Raw genomic sequence first — 24,990 nt, 5'->3', positions numbered from 1 at the left:
ATATGTGTTATGATTGATGTTCTGAAAAAATCTCATTTTATTTATACTTTGTGACAAGTAAGGCCACTTTGAATAATAAGATGAGATACGATGATTTTAGATTAAAATTAAAAATTAAATAAAATATTATTTTTTAATATTATTAGTATTTTGAGATTTAAAAAAATTAAATTATTTATTATATTTTACGTAAAAATTTAAAAAAATCGTAATAATAAAATGAGATGAAACTATTTTTATATCCAAATAGAATCTAAGAGAAAACGGAAGACGTAATTGAATATATCAATTCAAAAATATTACTGAGGTATTTTCATAATATCTCACTATTATTTATTATTATATTATTTCTTTTTATTTATTTTTTATTATTATTCACTACTATTTAATATATTATTATTATTTTTTTATTACTATTTACAAAATACATGAGAATATATCATTATTCAAACGCAATCTTATACTTTGTGACAACCAAGAGAAAACCGAAGACGTAATTGAATATATCGATTCAAAAATGTTAAAAAAAATATATCCGTAGTTTTATGGTGTAAAGTTGTATTCCTTTTGAATATGGTAGGCAAATTTGTGATCCAAATGGAGAAAAAAAAAATCATTTGTTCAAAAAGAATAGGTCAAATTTACACACTTTAAAATCATTATTAAAAAAAATAGCATGAGATAAAATCTTTTAAAAACTTTAAATGATAGTAATCAAATTAAATAAAAACAAAGGTAAATAAATTGGGGGCACGTACACCTATAGAATTTTGACATGTGACACGAGAGAAGACAAAAAGCTTACTTGAACCACCTTCTCCTCTTGCTTTTTCTCCCCCCCCCCTTCACGCTATGGCCTCCTATCCCATTTCTCTTTCTTTTCTTCTCTTCCTGCGCCCAATCTTCTTGTCCAGGCTGCCGACACCCATTTCAAACAAATTCCCACAAATTATCACAACTTTTCTCGTCAAAACACATAAACTTAGAGCCTAGTAGCCCATCTTACACCAAAACAACTATCAAGGAAGTGGTTTTATTAAGCTTCAAGGAGTAAACTATGCAAGTGTTCTAATATTTTCTATTTATGCAAAATCTAAGGTCCCGTTTGGTTTCACAAATGGTCTCAACACATCTCATTTTAACATCTAAATACCATTTTTTTAATTTTTCAACTTTTTTTTTAACTTTATATTTGTATTCAATTTTTTCTCACTTATTTTTTAAAATTCCATAAAACATCTTAACTCTATAACTATTTTATTACTGTTCACAAACTATCTCGCTACTATTCACGAATTTTTTATCTCATATTATTTGTATAACCAAACGAGACCAAAAAATTTTAAGACCAGATTAGATCTTCGAGAATTTAGACCGAACTATAAAGCCTTGTTTAGTTTCACAGATGGTCTCAACTCATCTCATCTCATATTATCTAATCTCAACATCCAAAAATCATTCAAACATAAACATTTTTCAATTTCAACTTTTGATTAATATGTCATGTGTGGTTAATTTTATTTTTTTTTATCATATATTATGTGTATTAATAAATGAATTATAGGATTTGAGGTTAACTAGGTAGTTTAAACATAATTTGGTGATGAAATTTTGAGACACAAGATTTCTAGAGTTTCCGTTAGGGACTTAGAGTTTATGGTTTTAATTAATTTTGTAAATTTGTATATTATAATGAATAATTCTATTTAAATGTCTTTACATCACACACCATCTACATGTATAATTTAATTTAAAAGATAAATTTTAAAATTTGAATTTTACAAATAAAATTATGTCATGTTGATGATGTGTGGTATAAAGGCTTTCAAATATCACTTCTCATAACCATATTGAAACTTTACTTGAGTTGAGCTATAAAAATTTAGAGAATCAAAAGTGATAGGACCGCGTCAAAGCAAGAGAAAAGACCTCTTCCCATGGACAAGGTACTGTGGAAGTTGAGGCAACGGGTTAGGCAAAGTGCAGCTAGTCCAAAGTAGGGCAAGCAGCACTATGTAGAAAGCCTGGCAAACACTTCCCAGTACCGGGTGATAAATGACTTTTCACTCTGTGATCAGCGAGCAAGGGTTGTGTTGACCATACTCGGGCAAGAAGGAATAGTTAAAGAGGCTAGTAGTTCTAGAAAAAGATGGTTTGCAATAAAGGGGGAGCTACGGGCCAGGGCACGCTACTGGTGAGGGCAAGTAACGGTCAAAGGATGAATACCAGTCAAAGATAAGATCGATACGGATGTGAGGGCTCTCAGGGATTATACAGAGATGCTTAGAGGCAGCGGGTGTCGTATGCAGAGGTGCATACTCTATATGAGACGTAAAGTCTAGAGTAAGCCTGTGGAAGAAAAAGATTACGGACTTGCAGGCCATATCGCCTGATCTTAGAGGTATGGTCTAGCGTCACCTAGAATACTCTTATTAGAGGAAGGGCTATGAGATTGGACCCAAGGCAAGAGAACATGCATGGCTTGTCTCATTAGTCATTCAACCTCTACAATTCTTCAAGTTCAAATGACGAATGGACATTCGAGATCAAATGTCTCCTATTCAAGCATATCAGACGTCAAAATGACACCTAATGTTCCCACCCTATAAAAGGCTTTAGACAAGGGAAAAGATCACACTTTTCAGATTGTAAAGTGTTTGATCTTCTTCGGAGTCTTAAGTTGTTTTTTTTTTTAAAAAAAAAAAAAACAAGTGACTTCAAGGGTGCAATGAGAAGAGCAACGTCAGCACCACCATAGTATTTTAATATTGTTTAGGTAGATTAGCTCCTAAGACTATATTGGGACGTGGGGTAAATATTTATGAGTATGTTGTAAGATCAAGCTTTACATATTCTATAACTTCCCCCATTTTTCTACATGAAAATAATATGCATCTTCTCAATTATTTTTATGAATTATCTTTACACTGTGATGTTAAGATGAAGAGTTTCAATGGTGTGGATTAGTGGTGAATGTGATTTCTAAGTACGTGAGTATTACCGTGTATCTATAATCGTGGACAGGTTGAGGAGTCTTCGCACCATTCCTACTACATGTTGCCACGAGTTTCATACGGGTACATAGAGTCTCTATTATGATCAGGGTGGAACGTTTTCTTATTGGCCTCACTTGATAACGGGTAGAGAGATTGTCTGGGTTGGTCATGTGTGGTGTCTTCGAGTCGGTTGACTAAATAGAGTGATTTTTTGGATTGATCATGTGTGTTTTCTTCGGGTGTGTTGACCGAATTGAGTGATTCCTCGTGTCGGGTGATTTGAAATGGGTGACTTAGCTTGCACATTGACCGGGTGGAGTAAGTCCCCATGTCGAATTATTCCTTAATGGTATTTGTATGATAAGATATGATAGATTTTTCATGCTTTAATAAGATGGTGATTTTTTGCCTTAATAATAACTATGCATAAAATGAGATTTTCCCAGAGGGTGATTCCTTGCCATGTTTATATACTTGAGTTTTATTCAAAGGGTGGTTTATCGCCATAACTATGAATACATATGTTTCTACCAGATGGTGATTCCTCACAATGTATAAATATAGGTGTTCATAAATCATTTATATGAAACAGCGCACGCATAATCATTTGCATTGTCTCTCATTGGTAGTATTGTCATAGATATTTAACCTACCAATGATTTCGTTTACCGGAACCGTAGACATTGATGTAAACATAGCCCAAGAGGAGTTTCTTGAGGAAAAAGGATCGATCCCGCCTAAGTCATATAAATAGAGGTATGTCTCCGTTATTATTTGTTGTTTATATTTTGTTAAGAAGTGCTACTTTGTCGTGCTAAAAACCATGTTCGATTTATCATAATTGGACGTAAGTGATGAATAGATGACATTGTATAATATTATTTGGTAAGTAACAGTGACATGTGGATATTATTATTGTTAATGGACAAACCTTTTACCGGTTTAGACCTCGAGTATACTTAGCATTTATATTTTTACTAAACCTTTACTTATTCCGCTCTGACTTAATTTGCATACCACATATTGGATCCATGATTACGCACCTAGACTAGATAATAACACCAGGGTGTTGCCGACCGGTTGGCATTCCTGGCACCATATATTCTCACCATTACCGAGGAACTGGGCGCCACGAAAAATGTAACAAAATTTAAATGAAATGATAGAAATTTAAAATTCTAAGACATTGTAGGTTTGGCCACCATTGCGTTTTATAAAATTAAGTATAAGAACAAGTAAGAAATGTAAAGAAAAGTTTTATGGGAAAAATTGTAGCAAATGGGGCTAAAATGAGATGAAGGTTTGGCCACCATTGCTTTTGATAAAATTAAGTCTAAGAACAAGTAAGAAATGTAAAGAAAAGTTATATGGTAAAAATTGTAGCAAATGGGGCTAAAATGAGATGATACTAAGATTTAGGGGTAAAAAAGGATGTAATAAAATCTTAATAGCAAAATTGTTATAAATATATGTATGAACTTGTTGGATGGCCATTTAGATTCCACGTTTTAGAATTCTAGCCCAATCATGTATCATGTAACGACCTGAAAAAATTCAATAGATGAATTTCTTTAAACCCTAGAAACGTTCACGAATCGAGCAATCGATTAGGTTTTAGTCCGTTAATGTATTTGGATTCCGATCCACTATGGAGATGAGATTGCCTTTCTATTTAATCAAGGCACTTAGGAGTATAATTTTACAAAAAAAAATTGCACCATTAGATTCATATTAATATTTAGGGTTTCATGGTGTAATAAAAAGTTTTGAGTTTTTCGAATGAATAGTAACCCTTTGGGAGAGCGCAGTGGTGCAAATAGTTGTCAAATCGCCATGTAAGATGTACAAATACACTTAATATCACTAGAAAATTTTTTATTTGGACATATGGCACAATTCTAGTCATCCACTTGGAAACCCTAGGATACTTTTCAAGGGAATGACAAAATGTGTAAGAAATGGAGTGTGAATCAAGCTTGTCATTATGCTTTCTTACACCAATTATTCCATCCAACCAAATACTATTTGAGCAATGCTACTCATCATCCTCTCATCATCCTATGATATGTTATTAGATGATTGGAGATTATTTATTATATTTTACTTATAAACCTATCATTTAATGCCACATCATGGGATGATGGGAGGATGATGAAAGTTAGAATGATGAATAGATTTTTTCATACTATTTGGTCACCAAAAGAAGGTTTCAACCCTAATGAGACTCCAAAAAGTTTGAAGCAAACCAAAACCTTAAACCCCCTTGGAGAAGCTGAAACCCTAAATGGTTTCAAAACCCTAAACATACTTGGTTTGTAACTAAGTGTTTACTCACTTGATATAGTCTCTTCCACAAGCATCCAACCACTCATGTACACACTCTTACACCCTCATCCACTCCCTTACATTTTAGTAATTACATTTGACCAAGAAAAGTTATATTATTGCCAAACCTAACCAAAACCCCAAATAAAACCCCAAGGGAACACCATTTGGTTAGCCCCATTTTAGTCTCACCAAAACCACCTCTTTGCCCAAGCTTCTTCAACAAGCTTCTCCACCCTTACAAGGTCATGCCTTGGCTGACATGCCATCACAATCAGCCCCAAATAGTGCCATTTATGGCCACTCAAACAAGCAACGTTCACCTCCCTTCACCCACTTGACTGCAGCAGAAAATCAACCCCACTTCCATCAGTTTTTTTCATCTTTTCACAAGTCAAACTTACATCAAATGGTCATTCACTCACCCACCCAAGTTCAGCCCCTATACATCCCCACGCCCTCTTCACTTTCCTCCCACACTTGTGCAAATTTTCCCTTCCTTCCAAGAGAGAAACCAAGAGTTAGAGGGGACAAAAAATAGGCAATTTTTTATTGTTTCATTCCAGGCCCTTTATGATTGTTTCTTGAGCTCTAATCTTTTCCATTTTATCTAGCATTGAGTCTAGCTTACTTGGGTATGTGTTGGTAAATACTTCTTGGAGATCCAATTGATGAAAATGGGTGTTGATTGTGTAAAGGTTAGGTGTTGACAGTTTTTGGTGTTTGTGATGAGCTTTGGATGTTTTGTGAGATTTTGATGAAATGTCGGCTAGATCATGATTTTATGAAATGTTAATATGATTATATGGAAGTTATGATTTGATTCAAAGTATGTTAGTATTTTTACAAAATGGTTTTTGCATGGTTTTGGAAGAGGTAGAAACTGATTGGTTCAAAAGGAGCTTTGTTTGGCTTAGTTGTGATTTTAGCTCTAGGATCTTGATTTTATGACTTTGATTTTTATAAATTTTATTCTTGAGGTTTTGAACTAAGGATTTAGAATGAATTTCTGAATTGTGGTTTATATCTTTATTGGAATTATAATGAGCAAGCAAGAGTTTGTTTTAAACTCAAGGATCTAGTAACTTTGTTTTTAGTCCAAAAGCATGCTTACTCGGTTTCTAAGTTTCCATGCAAACCGGTTGTTCCATGAAGTGTTTTGTTATTTTTGTTTGATTAGTCAAGCATGCTAGCACTTAGGTTTTAATGATGAACATGTTAGGAAAGTTATTTATGGACTTTTGGAGTGCTTGGAGTTGATATGAATGTGTTAGACCAAGAACATCAAAAGTTGGTCTTATTTAACCTAATCTTGATGTTTTGGCTTTTTCTTTGATAGTGAGTCCAAGTTTTTATAGAATGTGTGATTTATTCTAACATGACTTTAGAACTAAATATATGATTTTGAGAGTTATCATTTTTGCTTTGAGCATGTTAGAGTGTTAGATGAACAAGTAGCAACAAAACCCTAGATTTTTGCCTATACATGAATCGGCCAAGAGGAGTTTCTCATAGTTAGGATTAGTTTTAAAAAAATCTGAGTTAAAATTTGGATTTGGGATAAAATTTACATGAGGAATGTAAATTTTGGTAAGTTTTGCAATCCATTTGAAAAATCCTTATTTTTAGGAGCAAAATTGTAATTTCCTATAAGTTGATGGTGGTAACTTTGCAAATTTGGCCCTAAGTTAGTAAGTTCTATAATTAGGAAGACTAAGTGAGATATTCTAACCCTAGAATGTATCTCATTTTACCTTACACTTTATTACGCTTCGCTTATGTTACGTTATATTTTTGTAAGTTAACTTTTAACTTACTCTCAATATATTTACATATGTGTGGTGGTAAGAACTTCATGTTCATATTCATGTTTATTCTGCTTATTATAATTTTTTTTAATATGTCATGCCATGTCACTTATTACTATGCATGATTTCTGTTATACGATTATCTATTACATACCATTAATGTTGTGTCGTAAACATTGAGTATGTCATAAATTATTTCTAAGTCATGCATGAACCTTTTATTTTATCACGATTCCAAGTAAGAGTGGAATCGATTCCGTCCGGAGGTGTCACGCACTAAAAATCTCGATCCATGAATATTTTTTCCTCTTTTCTTTTTTGGAAAATAAATTAATATAAAAAATTAATTAAATTGGTAAAGTTAGAATTAACTGAGCTCTTTAATGTGAATTATCTAACTAATTTATTAAAAAAATTATTAATTATAATTATATTTATGATGTTAATAGCTATTAACTTAGTACTTTAGTATTCATAATGGCCTATATTAAAATTGTAACAATTTATATATGATTAATGAATATTAAATAATTTCGTTGTCTATAGATTATTTATACTTACTTACAACTTAGGTATCTTAAAATAATTAATTTAATTAGATATAAATAGTAGAGTATGTATCTACGTATAATAACATATATTATCATATGATATATTAGTTAGTTGATAATTATATTATTTTATATTTTATTTGGTTAATGGTAATAGATTAAATGAGAATTACATACTTAACATATATAGCTATTATATAAAATATTTAAAAGATTTATATATAAACATTTCAATCAAATTAGGTCTAATTCAGTCCAAAAAAAAAAAAAACACCTCGAGACTGAACCAAAAACTGAAGTTCTCATACACCATGGACCGAGACCAATCAACATGATTTTCAGTTTGCTCCAATCAATTTTTCCTGTCTGGATCGAAAACCTTTCATCCCAACCCCAAGTGCTACGAGTTTGTCATGAAATATTTTAGAGTTGTGCTACGTATAAGCCCCACACTCTGCACACCACTTAAAAAATATATGATTTTACTCTTTTATCCTCATGTTTCATATTTCATATTTCATGAAACATGAGGGTAAAATAATAAATTCATATATTTTTAAGTAGTGTGCAGGAGTGTGAGACTTATGTATATAATTTTTTAATATTTTATGAGTCAAGCATGCATACGATACTCATGACGAAAGCATTCTGCTTGTGAGTGTATCCCTAATAAAAACTTGAATAGGGTGCTTATGGTAGAGACATTCTATTTTGTCTAAGTACCTATAATAAAATACCCTTTGCATAGGCAATTTAGATTTACCTAGGTATCTTTGATAGAATGCTTTGGGCGGAGGCAGTCTGCTATGTTTGAATATTCCTGACGAAACAGAAGGACGTAGGCATTTTGCTATGTCCGAGTAAAACTATCAAAACATATTTTTGTTAACAATGTCTCATGTTCATGCAGACATGTCGTGTTCATGTCAAATTATGTCAGGTTCAAGTCAAGTCATGTCATATTCATGTATAGCCATGGACTACCAAGTGAGTTTTATAAAATCTCAGCAAGTAAAACTCCTAAGCTACCAATAGTATAAATAGGCTTGCATGATAGTAATATGACATGTATACATCATGACATGACTAGAGAAACAGGGATCTGACCAGCTAGACGAGGTCGATTAGACTGCAAAGCACTCATGAGGAGCTGATGGAGTTGATCCTCAATTTTCTAGATGTTATTTTGGAGTTCATAGCCGAGCTACACGAGCGACTTAGTAATTTAGCTCATTAGTTTTATTTCATGTCTATACTTATGGAGCGTTGTTTTCAATACTTAATTTTGATACAGACTTATTGGATAACTTTTGAGATGTGAATATTATGAAATTATTATTCTGTTTTGGGATATAGCATTATGGTATATTGTGTATTGCTAAAAAAAATATCCAACCATACTGTGGGCCTCTGTGACTGAAAAACCCCTCAACACTTAGGGGTTGTTTGGATTTGAAGGTGACTTCAGTATATGTGAAGATGACTTCGTACGGTAAAGTGGTCTGTCAAACCACACTCATCTCAGCAAACTCTCGCATAAGACAAATGTGATTTATGACCGTTGCTTTTTCAGCTTTTCCACTTTTGACTGTAGGCAACTTGACATTACACGGGTGTAATGGCTCCGAAGGCCCTCCCACCCACCCTTCACCCATTCGGTTCACGCACACTCAACTCCACGCAAGACACGAATCGCCCTCACCGAAGCTCCTCAGGGTCAGTGGTCATCTCCGCGCAGAGCTCGTCTCAACTTTGGGTAGCGCTACTCCTTGCCATCATCAACGTCAGACCGAATGTTAAGAGCCGTTTATCACGGCATGAATGCAGCAGCTCATCTGCAATCTCCCGTAATAGGCGTGTTCGAAGGCAAGTCGAGCTTCAGAAGGAACAAAATTTCCCATGGCCAGAGGCAACCCAAGGAGGTCAGTCGCGTACAAATCTCAGTCTAAGCAACCGATTTGATGATCTTCCATATCTGGTAACCGTACCCAATCACGTCCCCCTTCCATTACATAGATTCCCCTGCCCCCTGACCCAAACACTGCGACCATTTGTCTAGGGTTTTCATGATAGATTCGCATCAAACAGTGTATAATTAGGGAATATTTCCGTGGGATTTTACATGAGAAATTGATTGTTTCCCCTTCACAAATGAAGGCCACAATTCCAAAAACCTCCAAACACCCCACCTCACGAACTCGATTCCACAATAAGCACCTACGGGGTACCCATATCATCACCACGGCTCCAACAACACGATCCTTCCAAGTATGTGTATCTCATCTCATATGCTTCTATTGCCGCGTTCCTTATGCGAAATGTGTAAATTTCAGTGAGCATTACTCTTGTTTTTTGAACATGAATTTCACCCTAATTTGGTTCGGCTTGTGGTTATTGACCGAGATTAATATGAATTTCACAGAAAGCATGTTATCCTTAGATTAGATGAATCGAAAAGTTTCCTTAGTCACAAATTTTAGTGGATGCGCCTTCTCCTTTTATTTTTCCCCCATTTTTGGGACCTGAAGCAAAACAAACTTAACACATCTTTGGGATGTATCATGCACTTTCATTTTAGTAGCATTCCTAAACTTTATTTGATTCACATGAGCTTATACAAATTTAAGATTTAAAGAAGATACTGGAGCTCTATTCCAACTCTCCAGGACACTTGAACAAGTCTTTTTTCCCCACATATTGAACTTGTACAATAAGATTGTATCCAAAAAGTTTATCCCCTAGTGGTTTTTGGACTGTAAGTCTCCATTGAAGAGAGAATCATGGTTTATAATTTATAATTTGTCACTACCTTGATGTGCTTTAAGCATATTGAATTATGTTTATATAGTGTTTTTTTTATATTTATTTATGGTATCATACATAAAATATAACATTTTTCTGTGTTGAAATGATCTTTTTTCCTACAAATTACATATTTTTCCTTCACCTAGCAACTTATAGCAACTTACTATCTATCTAAAGTTTACATAGTGCTCATTCTCAATATATGAACATTTTACACAACAGCCATACGATCCTTGACAATAAAGACATGGACACAAGAAAATGGCCATAACAACTTGACCAAAAAGTAGACGTGCAAAATTACTGTTTTTACTTTAACTTGGTCAAAAAAAAATACCCATGTTGGAAGATTGTTCATTGTTGGCCAATTAAAAGGTACCCCTCAAATGCCAAGATTCCGTGCTTAGATGGACACTGGTGCTCCGTGTGAGTATCTCCACTGACCACAGGCACAACATTTCTCCAACTTCACACTATTTTCTAGTGTACAAAATTTACAGGACCAGACTTTGTAGTTTGTATGAACATCTTTTCGCTTTTGAGTGCTACAGAGCTCACTCAAAACATTCACATGCAAAATACTTGTTAGTGTTATACTAAGAAGTAGGAAGGCAACCTGGGTTTCAAAAATACGAAACCCAACATGTTTATAGGTTTCAGGTTTCACACCAGAAGGCGGAAAGGACCTTTCAGCCTTTCAGTTCTGGGTACAACTCCCAGGAAAGAAAAAGAAAATGTCTGCTAGTAACTACAGTCCTCAGACACAATGAAACCAGACATTTCAACTGGTTCATCGCAATAAGTTTCCTTCTCTTCAATATACTTATATAAAAAAAAAAGTTTCATTCTCTTCAATATAATATAGTATCTATAGTACTCACTCATTTTACAAGCATCTGTTTAAATTCTTATTTTTATGCACAAGTCAAAAATAATATAACCAAAAAATCTGCAATTATCAAAGCCTATGTTAATTTCTATTAGCTTTCCTAATAATTGATGAATACATTTCCTAATAAACCTGTTCTAACTATTACGAGTGAGATAAAACTTGACTGCACGAAATGAATTAACCTTACAGGCTTACAAAAGTATCAAGAAAGTAAATTTAAACGAAAATGCTAATTCCATATCCTGGACATACAAACAAAAAAAAGTCCATAAAAAATTGAATAGATGAAAGAATTTATGCATTAGGACACTTACAGCATTCAATAACTCATTGCATGTTCCACACTCCCACATAGGAAATTCCTCTGCATTCAGTGTTCTGTCATGTATTGTATCCAAACTACTCCCCAGATCAGAAGATAACGGACTAGATAAATCTACAAAATTAGAGCTAGGCAAAATGGCCAGTAGCTTGAGAAAATGAAGTGGTATCTGATCTACAACTTCTTTTTGAAGTATTGATAGATAAATCTACAAAATTGGCATCCACAGAATGTGCACTGGAACCACCATCTGAACCTGTGGTTAAATACCCATTGTTTTGAACCTGTGGGGTTTTTCCTTTTAACTCTTGAAGCCACTATGCTGCTATCAGTTTTTATTTTATTATTATTGTTTGGGAGATACCCATTATAAAGGGAGATACCTGTGGGATTTGTAAATTTTCATTTTTGAAGCCACTATGGTGCTATCAGTTTTTATTTTATTTTCTTGTTTGGGAGATACCCATTGTTTTAAACCTGTGGGATTTGCTCTTTTAATTCTTGAAGCCACTATGGTGCTATCAGTTTTTTTATTTATTTTATTTTTGGGAGGTGGCTACTTGGTGCCGTATGTACTTTGATTATCTCCACAACTCATAAATCATGGCCCAGTGTATTTATTAATGTTATGTTTCTGGGGTTGTTATTGTGGTACGCATGTGGTTGAATGTGGTAGTGGGGTGTTTTGATTTTTGTTTTTCCCCTACTACTGTTGTGTACTTATATATAACAAATATATATGGGGATTAATAAACTTCCGTCATCCATGTTCCCATAGCGATACTCCTTATGCTCATCTGCTAGACATCAGCCGTATCAACAGGTATGGCTCATTTTTAATTCCGGGTCATTACTCATATTAACGCATATAACGTAGCATAGTTGACATGAAAAACCTTTTTTTTTTTTTTTTTGTCTTATATTACCATTTTAGCTATTTGAAATGGATGACCCGGAAGACACAAGCCGGGATCATGTGCTTTGGGGCGATGCCATGGAGGAGATATTCATCGACATGCTCTCCCAGGACGCCCTTCAAGGTAGATTAAAGGGCGGAAATATTACGTTTAGAGAGCATGGAGTTTATGCACAGCGACTCACCGCTGTTGGGAAGAAAGTGTTTGACGCGAACCAGGTCCGTGGAAAATTGACGAGGTTGAAGGGGATGCAGCGCTTGTTTACCGATTTTTTGAGCCAAACTGGTATGGGTTGGGATCCCGACACAAAGACAGTAGTCGTGAGCGACGAGTGCTGGGAAAATGCCATTAGGGTAAAATTATACTTATTAACCATCTTTATTGCACCAAACAGTACGTTTGAGCACTCGATGTCTGATTATTAACAGGGTATGTTTCTTCTGTAATTGTTAGGTTAAATCGAAATGGAGAAGGTTTCATACTTTTGGCTGCCCAAAGTACGAGGAGTTGTGCACCATATTTGGCGCTTCAGTTGCATACGGGACTATGCAACACGCATCAACACAGCTGCCCGCAGATAGCGACGAGGAGCGACGCCTGGATGAGGAGATGCGAGCTCGACACCCTCCCGCATTTGGCCATTGACATGGATTGCCCATTGACAATGATGACTTTATTGACTTGATGGGGATCGGGTCACCTTCAGTCGATGCAGTGACACAATCATCACGTAGGCCGAAGATAAAAAAGAAGAGCGATTTTGAGGTGCAGCTTTCTGAGGCCGTGGAGGAGGTGAAACTGACGCAGAGAGCGAGGAGTAAGCGATATGAGGATCGGGAAGCTGTGGAATCATCGAAGCGCAGCAAAGAGTCACAGCCTAGTGATGGGACCAATGAGGATTATGATCCGATTAATCATTGTGCGACGTTGCTCAGCGAGCTTTCCCCGAGGTTGGAGCCATCCCAACTTGTTCGTGCAATTAAGTAGTTACTAAACCCAGATATGCGACAGTTTTTCTTGTCCTTGGATGCTGCACTTTATTTTTCATGAGACCATTTGTTTTCCTTTGATGAGTTTATATACTACTACTTTTCCAATGTGGGTTGTCTGTTTGATTTGTTGTAATGTCATCGAAATGGGGACGGATTATGGCGAGTTTAAGGCTCTGTTCGGATTATGTCTGATTATATTGGATTATGTTTAATTATTATATGGTTATCGTAATGCATGATTATTTTATTAACTTGAGAGAGATTATTTACAACTGTGGTAAAGATAAAATGTACGAATTAACCCACTGTGCACCATGGGAATTGGTTAGCAGGAAGCTACTCGATGAACGTGAATCGAGATGCAGATGACATGTTCCCTAATGTGGGTTGGACTGATAGTAGTAAAGATGACCTTGCAACTGATGATCTTGAGACACTTGCATTTCTTGTGAGGGCTGGTAGACAAGCACAACAACATCTTAGACAGCCACAACACAATATCGGATTACGGGGACATCAATATATTTTGGAAGTTTTGAATGAGAATCTAAGGAATTGTCGCGAGTTCTTCCGAATGGAGGTTGATGCCTTTCGCGCATTATGCAGCTTGTTACGTTCAAATAGTTTTTTGAAGGATACTAGAAAATGGCAGACCGTCGAGGAACAAATAGGCATGTTCACATCGGTAATGGCGGCTGGAGACGAACAACGGATTGTGGGGCAGCGATTTCAACATTCAACGGAAACTGTTAATGCCCACGTAAGGAACGTTATGCAGGCCCTGTGTAGGCTCGGGACACATCTTATTTACCCAACTCGCAAATCCGGGGTGCACCCAACAATTGCAGGCAATCCAAGAAATTATCCTTGGTTTGAGGTAAGTTGTTTATGGTAGATAATAAATTATAATTCTGATTATATTGGGTCATTGTTTTGTAAATTATTTGAACCGTATGGAATCATATGTATCATCCGGTTCTTCGTTTGCAGGGATGCATTGGTGCAATTGATGGGACCATGATCGACACCATTGTACCTGCAGAGATGCGCGAGGCACATCGCAACCGGCATGGCAAAGTTGTCCAAAACGTATTGTGTGTATGTGACTTGGACATGAAGTTCACATTCCTGTACACTGGTTGAGAGGGAAGCTCGCATGATGCACGTGTATTCATCGATGCATTGAGTCAGGGCCGCAACGCATTTCCAATGCCTCTCAATAGTAAATATTTAATATTATATAATTATTTTTGTCTGAAAAATTTTGGATCTTTATATCTGCTGTTGTTAAATCTGTGGGATTCGTTGCTTGGGGCCTGATTATGTCAGAATGTTAATGGTTGACATGTCATTATTATCTAGTCGATTCGGCGTACCCATGTACTCGAGGATTTATGCCCTCTACCCTAGAGAGAGATATCATAGAAGTGACCGTCAGGGTCAGCGGGGATTTAGGGGGTATAAAGATTATTTTAATCATCGTCATTTATGCATTCGTAACGTAATAGAACGTACATTTGGGGTCTTGAAATCACGATTTAGAATTTTAAGACTCATGCCTGGTTATAAAGTTGGGAGGCAAAGGGATCTGATCATTGCATGTTGTACGTTACACAATTTTATTAGAATGACGACCCCGAATGACTGGTTGTTCGAGGAGTGGAGAAATATGGAGCTCAGTGCAAGCGGTCGTGCATATAGTGACACCATAGCTTCAGGACATCATCCTGACATGACCGTTGAATCAGCCCGAAGTATGGCTGCAATTAGGGATGACATTGCCATTCGTATGTGGGAAGCTAGGAGTGGTCATTGACTTATATTGATAAATATTGACATTATTATCAATATAAGGGTGTAGTTAGAGATTCAAATGTATTACAAATTTGATTTTGGTCTGGCAATATATTACTAATCCATATAGATGAGGAAGTTTGTAGCAAATTTATTTAGAAAATATAGTTGCTAATATTATAAGCTATATACGTAAATTTAGTTTCATAAATGATTGGTAGATATGTAAATTTTATCGTACTAAAATTTACAAGAATTGATTTTATAATTTAATGATGTTATTTTCCTAATTGATTATCAATGACTATAATTGAAAACTATAGATAGGCAAAATGAGCATTACTGCTTGAATATGGGAAACGAATTTAAGCACAATTATTTGTAAAAAATTATTTTATATATATTAGTATTATTTAACCTTTTTTTGCAAACAATTTAAAATCATTTTTGAATAAATCATTATTATTATTATGTAAATTTTTTGTATTTTACAACAAAATTTCATTAGAAAAGACTATTGTAATCCAAAAAATATTATTATTCACTTCAATAAAAAGAAAAAAAAAAGTAACTGGGTAATTTATAATTTATTATTACTTCTTTATGAATGTATTTATAAATAACATTAATATAAAGTTAAAACCATATCAATTCATAAACAAATTACAACTATTTATAAATTATCTCAACTCATCTCACTACTATTTATAACTCATCTCACTACTATTTATAATTCATTTCAACTCATCTCACTACTATTCAGAACTCATTTCAAGTCATCTTAAATCATCTCAACTCATTTTCAAATTCAAATGACACCTTAAAATTAATGGAATTTAGGTTAGATATTTGAAAACTTTCATATGGTTGATGCATTAGCTCCAAAATAGTGGAAGCTTTTGAGAATTAATCAAGGGAACCCACATTCATCACTAGTTCAGATGAAAAATCTGACATGTAATACTTACATGGAAAACAAAATGAAAAATCAAAACTCAATGAATATCACAAACAGATTTAATACATATAGCAAAAACATGAATTACGCATAAAATCCATTATGTCATAGTCTATTGACATCTAACATTGAATTTTTAAATAGATAACAATCGAGATAATTATGAGGACCCAGTTAAGAAACATCTGATAACGTTGTTGAACTGTCCTGGACACTCGATCTGGGGAACATGTGATGTGTTCTTTATCACTTCTAATCTTGTCTTTCCCCCAAGAAGCCTATAACATGCAATCAAAAAGTCTCAGAAACTCATTTTTGTTGGCGATACCCCCAAAGACTGGCATTGCTTTAAGTTCTAAACATATTATTTGGGTGATAAATTGCCTGAAATTGCATGTGCTAGACATGCATAATATGGAAAGTTGGTATACTATTCAAGACATCATCTTGTTTAATAATTGCTCTACTCAAAAGCAGAAGCATCTTTTAGCATAAAAAAGTAAGAGTTGGAACTTTAAGTGTATTATTGGTTTACGGAAGGATCCACTACAAAAAAACTGCTTATTTGTGGTCAACTATTTCTTGCGAAAATGACTATTTCTTGTTAAAATGAGTGTTTTCGTTGCAAATAGTCACTATCATCACAAATAATCCGTCACAAATACTCGTTTTTCTTGTAGTGGGGAAAGGAATAAGAACATACACTTTTAGCTCGGTTGCCATCTCTGAGGGAAATATCTTGTCGCAGTCTCCCCATACAATCAATACCTCCTACAGCGCAAAAGAAAATACAAATGATTCATTCTAGTGAGTGTGAGACAAGAATGATGTTCCAAATACAAGCATGCAGTGCATAAAAAATGCAATACTTGAAACAACTTTCTACCATGAAGTGTGCAATGTTTTGTGTTCATTATAAAGTAAATGGAACCTGCAAGAGAGGAGAAATGTTTGCTTTGTCATCTCTTCCAAGCGTTAGTCCCTTCAGGAGTTCCATCTTTTCCTTCCTGTTTTGGGAGTACAATTTCTGCATCCATATGAAACCATCTATTGTTAAAAAAATAAAAACAAATAGTAGAGAGCTCCGTACCGAGGTAAACACTGGAGCTGGAATGTCCAGTTTTATTTCTTATAATTTAATTGCTTTCATGGTTGTCGGAATTTCTATCACCCTTACCTTCGTCTCCCATTTGCAAGGCCTAGCTACTTGCATGGGCCTACGTGGCTTTTGCCTCTTAACTATGTGGACCTTAGAACTCATTAACCATATCAAAGTAATCCAAGAAAAGATTACCAAACAAGGGTCTTATATTTTCAAATAAAAGATGTCGTATTTGTTTTTACAGAAGTGCGGGCGAAGTCTTGCAAGCAATATATCTTATTTATTTTATAATAAAATATACTTTATACTTTAACGTGTCATATAAAATAACTTATTTATTTTATAATAAAATATACCTTATAATTTAACGTGTCATATAAACTCACATCATTTTATAAAATTAAAATTTCTTTTATTATATGTATGTAAACCAAGCGTTTATGTGATGCACTTCCCCAAGCATTTATGTGATGCATTCTGTGAGGGGAGTAATCCCCAGTGCCGGGCCAGGGGGAGTAGGCCTGGCCCACAAGGCCCGAACAGTTTCAGGGCCAAAGGACAAGGGCTGGCCCAGACCAGGTCATCCCAGGGGGGCCAGGAGGGTATGCAGTCGGGCAACACACGCTGGCCAGAGGATGGAAGGCGAAATTGTCTGACACCACTTTAGGCCGACATTCAAAGGTAGTCCTTGTCCCTGGACCTCGGCGTTTGGACAGGCCTAAGGGATGGACGCACTTGACTGGGGCCACGCCGCATTTAATGGGATAGAAACACGCACGCCACAGTAAGGAGTCATGCCACATTTAATGAATCCCGAGGCTGGGCACACCACAACGTGCCTCATGAGGTGTCAGTAGCAGCCACGATCAAGCTTGGCAAGTCTGCTGCGCAACAAGGAGATGGCAGAAACACCCAGCCCCAGTACGGAGCAACACACCCACCATCTCCTTTCTGAGGATCGCCGCGACCAGGTATATATACCCCATCTCTTAGCCAGGGGAGGCGTTCAAACACTTTGACACTTCAATTCATAATTCTCATAAGGAAATCACACTAATTTTAGCATCAGAGGTGCCCCTCACCACCCCGAAGCTCTCATTTCTCTCTAGTAGAAGGTGGACGAACTGGGCCCCCATGGAGTTGCTCGGGTTGCAAAACACAACATCAACAATGGTGCCGTTTATGGAATCTTTTTTCTTATAATAACATGTCATTCGTATGCCGGCAACCACACGTTCCCAAGCATCACGATGAGAAGACGAACAATTCAAAACAATGAAAACAAGGGCCAACAAGATGGGTGAAACCATACGAAAACTCATGGAAGAAGTAGCGGTTCTTTGCCAGGAGAATATCGCTCTGCGGAGAATCGAAAGGGAATTGGAGGGAGATGAGCCCAGCAAGCATGCCAAATCATGACAGATCCCAGAGGCCGCAGCGGAAGAAGAAAGGCACAAAATGCACCTCGAGCTCCAGGAGCTCGATGATAAATATGTTGAAATGGACAAACGGATATGCACGTCGTCCTCGGTGGACTAGTTGCTCACTAGCACAGACCTGCCGTATAGCACCGAAGTCATGGTGGTTCCTCACCCACCGAGATTCAAAGTTTTGCAAGTAGACACGTACGACGGGTCCAAGGACCCCTTGGAGCACTTGGAAACGTTCAAAGCTCACATGACTCTGCACAGGTTCCTAGTAGAAATCGCGTGTAGAGCATTCACGTTCACACTAAAGGGGGCGGCAAGGGCGGTTTGGATCCTTGCCGCCCGATACTATAGACAGCTTCGCCAAGCTGGCCCATCTCTTCTTGACGCGGTTCATGGAGAGTCGGAAGAGGAGGTGTCCGGTTGCCTACCTCCAGTGAAGCAGCGGGACAATGAAAGCTTGAAGTTATACCTCTCCTGGTTCAATTGGGAGCGCATGACCACGAACGACCAGGATGAGAAGATCATCCTAGTCGCCCTTCTGGGGGGAATCTGGCCTTGGAACCCATTCATGACCGAGATAGCCCGGAGAACCCCCACAACACTAAGGGAGTTTATGGACCAAGTCGACGACTTCATTAATGCCGAAGACACCCTCAGGGCATTGACGATTCCCCAGAGAACCAAACTAGAGCAAGCAGACAAAAAGGTTGTTGGACAGAAAGGGTGAAGCGTCGGCTTCGGGCGTGCGACTAGCCCCATGCTCATGTGAGCCTAGCCGTTGAAGATGATCGTGCCCCAAGCCTTCAGAAGGAGCCACAGAGGAGCTAGGAGAGCTGCAAGTACTGCGCCTACCACCTGACGGACTGGCACAGTACTAAAGACTCCTACACCTTGAAGTGAAGAAGGGAGTCGTTTGGAGGGTCTACATGACCAGGTGGTAGACGATGGACAGACGGTAATGACGCGAGGGCGGTCATCCAAGAGTCCGGTGGGTGAGATCCGCATGATTGTGCGAGGATACGGGGGAGGAGGCCCCACCTCGTCGGCTTGGAGGGCACACGCCCGAAGGGCTTGATATGAGGAAGTGTTCACAACAAGAAGGGTTGTGACTGGCACAATGAAGCAGACCAGGGGAACAATGATAACCTTCAGTGAGAAGGATGAGGAGGGCATCCTCCACCCCCATGACGACGCATTGGTAGTTACCACATAGATCGCCAACTTTAACACCCGTAGAGTCCTCATCGATAACTACAGTTCGACATACATCCTATTCTAGGAAGCTTTTGTCAGGATGGGAATCAATCGGACCGATTACGCCTGGCCTCGATGTCGCTTAAGAGCTTCACGGGTGACATTGTCCAACCAATGGGGGCAATCACTCTATTCGTCCTGGCCAGGAAGAGTAGGCTCGAGCCACAAGGCCCAAACAATTCTAGGGCTCGAGGACAAGGGTTGGGCCGAACCAGATTGGCCAAAGGGGCCCAGGAGGGGAAGCAGTCAGGCGACACGCGTTGGCCAGAGGATGGAAGGCAGAATTGCCTAACACCACTGCAGGCCGACATTCAAGGGGCAGTCCTTATTCCTAGACCCTGACATCTGGACAAGCCTAAGGGATGGACGCACCTAACTGGGGCCACGCCGCATTTAATGGGATGGAAACGGGCACACCATGATGTGCCTTTTAGGGTGTCAGTAGCAGCCACGATCGAGCCTGGCAAGTCTGCTGCGCAACATGGAGATGGCAGGGACAAACGGCCCCAGTACGGAACGGCACATCCACTATCTCCTTCCTGATGATCGCCCTGACTAGGTATATATACCCCTTCCCTTAACCAGGGAGGAGTTCAGACACTTTGATACTTCAATTCATAATTCTCATAAGGAAATCACATTGACTTTAGCATCGGAGGTACCCCCACTATTTCGAAACTCTCATTTCTCTCTAGTAGTAGGTGGTAGAAACTGGGCCCCAGTGGAGTTGTTCGGGCTGAGAAACACGACAGCAACACACATTCCATGAGAAAGGAGCAAGGAATGGCAACAGATCATAAGAAATGGGTGATGAAAGGGGAGGAAGCCAAGAATGAGCCCAATTGATGGGAAATCTAACAAGCAAAAAGGGCAAGCGATTAATCTTAAGGAACTTAGGCTGCGTTTGGATGCTGAAATTATCTCAGATGATTTGAGTTGATTTGTGAATAGTAATATTTTATGAGTTTCATTGAGATATGTTTGAATGTAAATAGGTTGAGATATGTATTTAAATGTATTAAGTAAATTGAGATGAATTTAATTTTTTTATGAGAAGTTGAAAAAATAGTGAATCCTATCAATTATTAGTTTTAAATGAATTAAAGTGAATTTGTTTCCTAACATAGCCTTAGTTACTTGCAAGCCACGCCAAATCGTTCCACATTAAATGAAACTCTCTAAGTGACCTACATTAAGGGGTTGTTTGAAAGAGATTTCATCTCATCTCCTTCTATCTTATCTAATCTGATATCATCTCATTTTTAAATATCACTAAAATACAAACACTTTTTAATTTCAAATATTCAACATATTTATCTAATCATTAGTTGATCATTACAAAATTTTCAAACTTGTAAACAAAATAAAAAAGATCAACTTTTTCAAATCTCAAAACAAATATAAAATTAAAAAATTATATTTTAATATTACTTTAATTTTATAATATTTTTATTCAATTTCATTACTATTCATAAATTTCTCCATCCATCTCATTTTCCAATTACTCCATAATCTGCAAAAAGGGGAAACACTTCCTGCCAAAATCTCAACGCACCTCTATATATACGGTATATCCCTAGGCCCTAGAGGCTAGAAGCTAAAATCACACACTTTGGATTCATCTTACACTGATTTGATTTAGAGTCGAGCTATTCTGCCATCCAGAGTAGTCCGCTCAACTTAACTGACAGGTAAAATGACTCAATGAGTGTTTTTATTTTTTTCTCATTTTTCTTTTCATATTTTTTAATATATTTAAATATTTTTAAAATATAAAAACATACATTGATATATTTAAAATCACTTCCTTAATCACTACGTAAAAAAAAAAATAAAAAATTTTGACCTCCAGTCAAAGTAGTGGGCAAAGAAGCTTTTCCCTTTGATTTAAGTGTCGGAGACTTCCCCCACCATAAGATTACCTGACACTTCATCAAATCCGTTACAGGATTAAGATGGTGGTCAAACAAATGTTACTAACCGGCGGGAACTGTTCCAACACTTGGTATATAAATATATTTGCTTCTACTGAATTAATCTTTGGTTTAATTCTCTATCCTTTTTATTAATTAGACTTAGGGAAACATGCATGATAATGGGTTATAGTTTCATTTACTAACAAGGAAGAAGATCTATCTAGTTTGGAACTAGGAGATACAAATACATAAATAAATTATAAACTAAGACATTTACGGTTGTTCGCGTAAAATCTTTGGAGAACATTAAATGTTCAATAAATAAATATTATAAGGTTTATTTTATGTGTCTCTCTTTCTCTCATTATTACAATCACTTAGAAGGTGAGCTCAACTTTTTTCACAAAGAAAAATACATGATATATAAAATGTATGTATATATGATTTCTTCAAATAAAATCAAATGGAAAACAGTTTGAATCATTATAAAAGTACTGGACATATTCTATCATCATGTTCATCTAGAAGTTCATACAAAAGTTATTAAAAATATAGAAACAAAATTTTTAAACCACTATTATATAATCTGCTAATTTTTTTTAGTTGTATTAAAATTATTTTATTGTTATATGATAGCAGTATCACATAAACAAATTAATGGACATGTTTATCTATATTTATCCCATCTGATCATGATGTTTATTCCTTTGGTCTTACTATATATTTTACAAGTCATTCTCTCATCCAATTTTTATCATATTAGGTAAAATGTATATTTTTATCACCTTTAGATTATTTTATATATATATATATATATATATATTTTTTTTTTTTTTAAAAAATTAAAAATTAATGAGTAGCATGATAAGAGTATAATACTCTATAATTAGTAGAATTTTCTTTCAAAAATATTCCTATAAAAGCAACCCAAAAAAGTTATTATTTTTTTTATTATTATTCAAAAAGAAAAGAGTGTTACAGCCATAAAATAATTACTTAAAAATAATTTTATAAATTGACATATTTTTATATAATTTATTATATTTATTTTATTATAAAAATTATTTTACAATCTAATCAATTATATCAATTTAAAAAGGGGAGGGGCGGAGGAAGAAGATGAGACAAAAATCTTACGTGCACAAAGTCGCTGAGGAAAAAGTCCGGCAACAGGTGGAAACGCTTTGAGACGGACAATGAAAGCAACGTTCGTAACTGCTCCGCCGTGGCCGGCAACATAAGTTCCTCAATCTTCTCCAAATTGGCCCTTTTCAACAAGGCCTCGTTGTCTCTTCGTCTCATATTAACTCCAGAGCTTGCAATCACAACCTTTTCCACTTTCTCCGGCCACATCCTCGCCATGTGATACGCCACAATCCCACCATAGCTCGTTCCCACCACGTAAAACCTCTGTACCCCCAACCTCTCCAGCAGTTTTCCCACCGAAACCGCCTGAAAGATCTCGCTTCTCTCCGAGGAACCGGTCGTGGAACCACCGAAGAAGACTAGGTCGGGGACGTAGACGTCGAAGTGATGGCAGAAGAACTGGACCTGTTGGCGCCACTGCCAGAGCGCCATTGGACCAAACCCGTGGATCAAAACCAGGGAGGGTTTCTGGGTGCTGTTCTGAGTCTGGTCGGTTTTGGGAGTCCTGGGACCCCAGAAGTGAATTGTGGTTTCGCCGTCGATGCCGATTGTCTGGGACGAGAGTCCTGAAGAGATGAAAGCGCGGCGGAGGTAACCGCCATATAAGTAGGCTGGGCTGAGTAACTGAGGAAGCATTGCGCCGTACGTAGCTGGGGAGGATGTAATTTTCGGAGATATATGAAGTTTTTTGTGTTCAACCGATGTAATTTTGGAGATAAGAAGTATTTCACGTAACCTATCTCATTTCCTGTTATTTTATATAATTATTATAATTATTTTAAATTTTATATAAAATATAATAAATAGTTTAATTTTTTTAAATTTAAAAATAAAAATAATATTTTATTTAATTTTTAATAAAATATTTCATCACATCTCATCTAAATTATTTAATTAAATAAATTTTGTTTATTCAACTTTAATAAGAGCGTGGAATTAAAAAAGAAGAAAATATATTGGAATTAGAATTTAGGAATAGTGAAATTTAAAAAACCCAAAAGACGAAAAAAACTGATATTGAAAGTGTAAAAAGTTTTAACACAAATTTTAGGAGATATTAATGATGCCTAGTTTTACCCTAATAAAGTGTTATTTTTTTCCTAATAAAGTGTTAGGTACACGAATGATGAGTCATATGAGTATTCATTTTTTTAATAGAAAAAATTTCTTTACCCACCTAGTTTGACGTTTTAAGTAATTTTTTTATTTATTTTTATTTAGTTATTAAAAAAAATAATTTTAAATGTATTGATATTTTTTTTATTTTTAAAAATATTAAAAAAATATTAAAAGAAAAATTAAAAAAGATACACATTTTACCTATCGGTTAAGTTGAACGAATTACTCTGGACAACAAAGATGATGATGAGATAAGTTAAGCTCATAAATTTTTTTAGAGATGATGAATAAAATCTTTCTATAATAAATCTTAAATATACAAATCTTACATAAACTCTTTATATATATATATATATATATATATATATATAATAGATTTTATCATAAAAGAGCGTAAAAAAAATTACCCAAATATCGAGGGTAGCATTACTCGTATGTAAAATAGTGGATGGATACGTCCAGCTAACAGTCTCTAAGATGGTTGGCGTAATTAATTAATGATGAGTGCGCATTCGATTTTTGATGGGAGTGTTGATATCATTGGGAAGTTTGGAAGTAAATGGTGTAGTTGGAAAGTTGGTTTCTTTGTGTGGATGATGGTAACCCACTCACTTTTGGTCCTCACCAAACCCTCTCGTTCTTTATTGTGATTTTCTAAACCAC

The 24,990-nt window shown here is 36.0% G+C and overlaps 1 protein-coding gene across 1 annotated transcript; it reads right to left on the bottom strand.

The window, feature by feature from the left end:
• Window positions 1-16,273: 16,273 nt before the first annotated feature.
• LOC108979987 (pimeloyl-[acyl-carrier protein] methyl ester esterase-like) lies at window positions 16,274-23,938 on the bottom strand. Its single transcript, XM_018950791.2, has 4 exons — window positions 23,200-23,938; window positions 17,292-17,387; window positions 17,064-17,131; window positions 16,274-16,638 (listed from the first exon to the last, which is right to left on the bottom strand). Exons 1-4 carry the CDS (start codon window positions 23,842-23,844, stop codon window positions 16,521-16,523), a joined length of 927 nt encoding a protein of 308 aa, XP_018806336.2. The 5' UTR covers window positions 23,845-23,938; the 3' UTR covers window positions 16,274-16,520.
• Window positions 23,939-24,990: the final 1,052 nt, after the last annotated feature.

Source organism: Juglans regia, chromosome 6 (assembly GCF_001411555.2).
Source record: "Juglans regia cultivar Chandler chromosome 6, Walnut 2.0, whole genome shotgun sequence".
Taxonomy (NCBI): Eukaryota; Viridiplantae; Streptophyta; class Magnoliopsida; order Fagales; family Juglandaceae; genus Juglans; species Juglans regia.
Note: the sequence above shows the minus strand (reverse complement) of the source record. Positions and strands in the feature narration are given on the sequence as shown.

Coding starts and splice junctions, on each gene's coding strand:
- LOC108979987 (XM_018950791.2), bottom strand. CDS start 23,844: ATGCTTCCTCAGTTACTCAGCCCAGCCTACTTATATGGCGGTTACCTC. Junction 17,388..23,199: donor TCCTCAGCGACTTTGTGCAC/GTAAGATTTTTG, acceptor ATATGGATGCAG/AAATTGTACTCCCAAAACAG. Junction 17,132..17,291: donor ACATTTCTCCTCTCTTGCAG/GTTCCATTTACT, acceptor TTTGCGCTGTAG/GAGGTATTGATTGTATGGGG.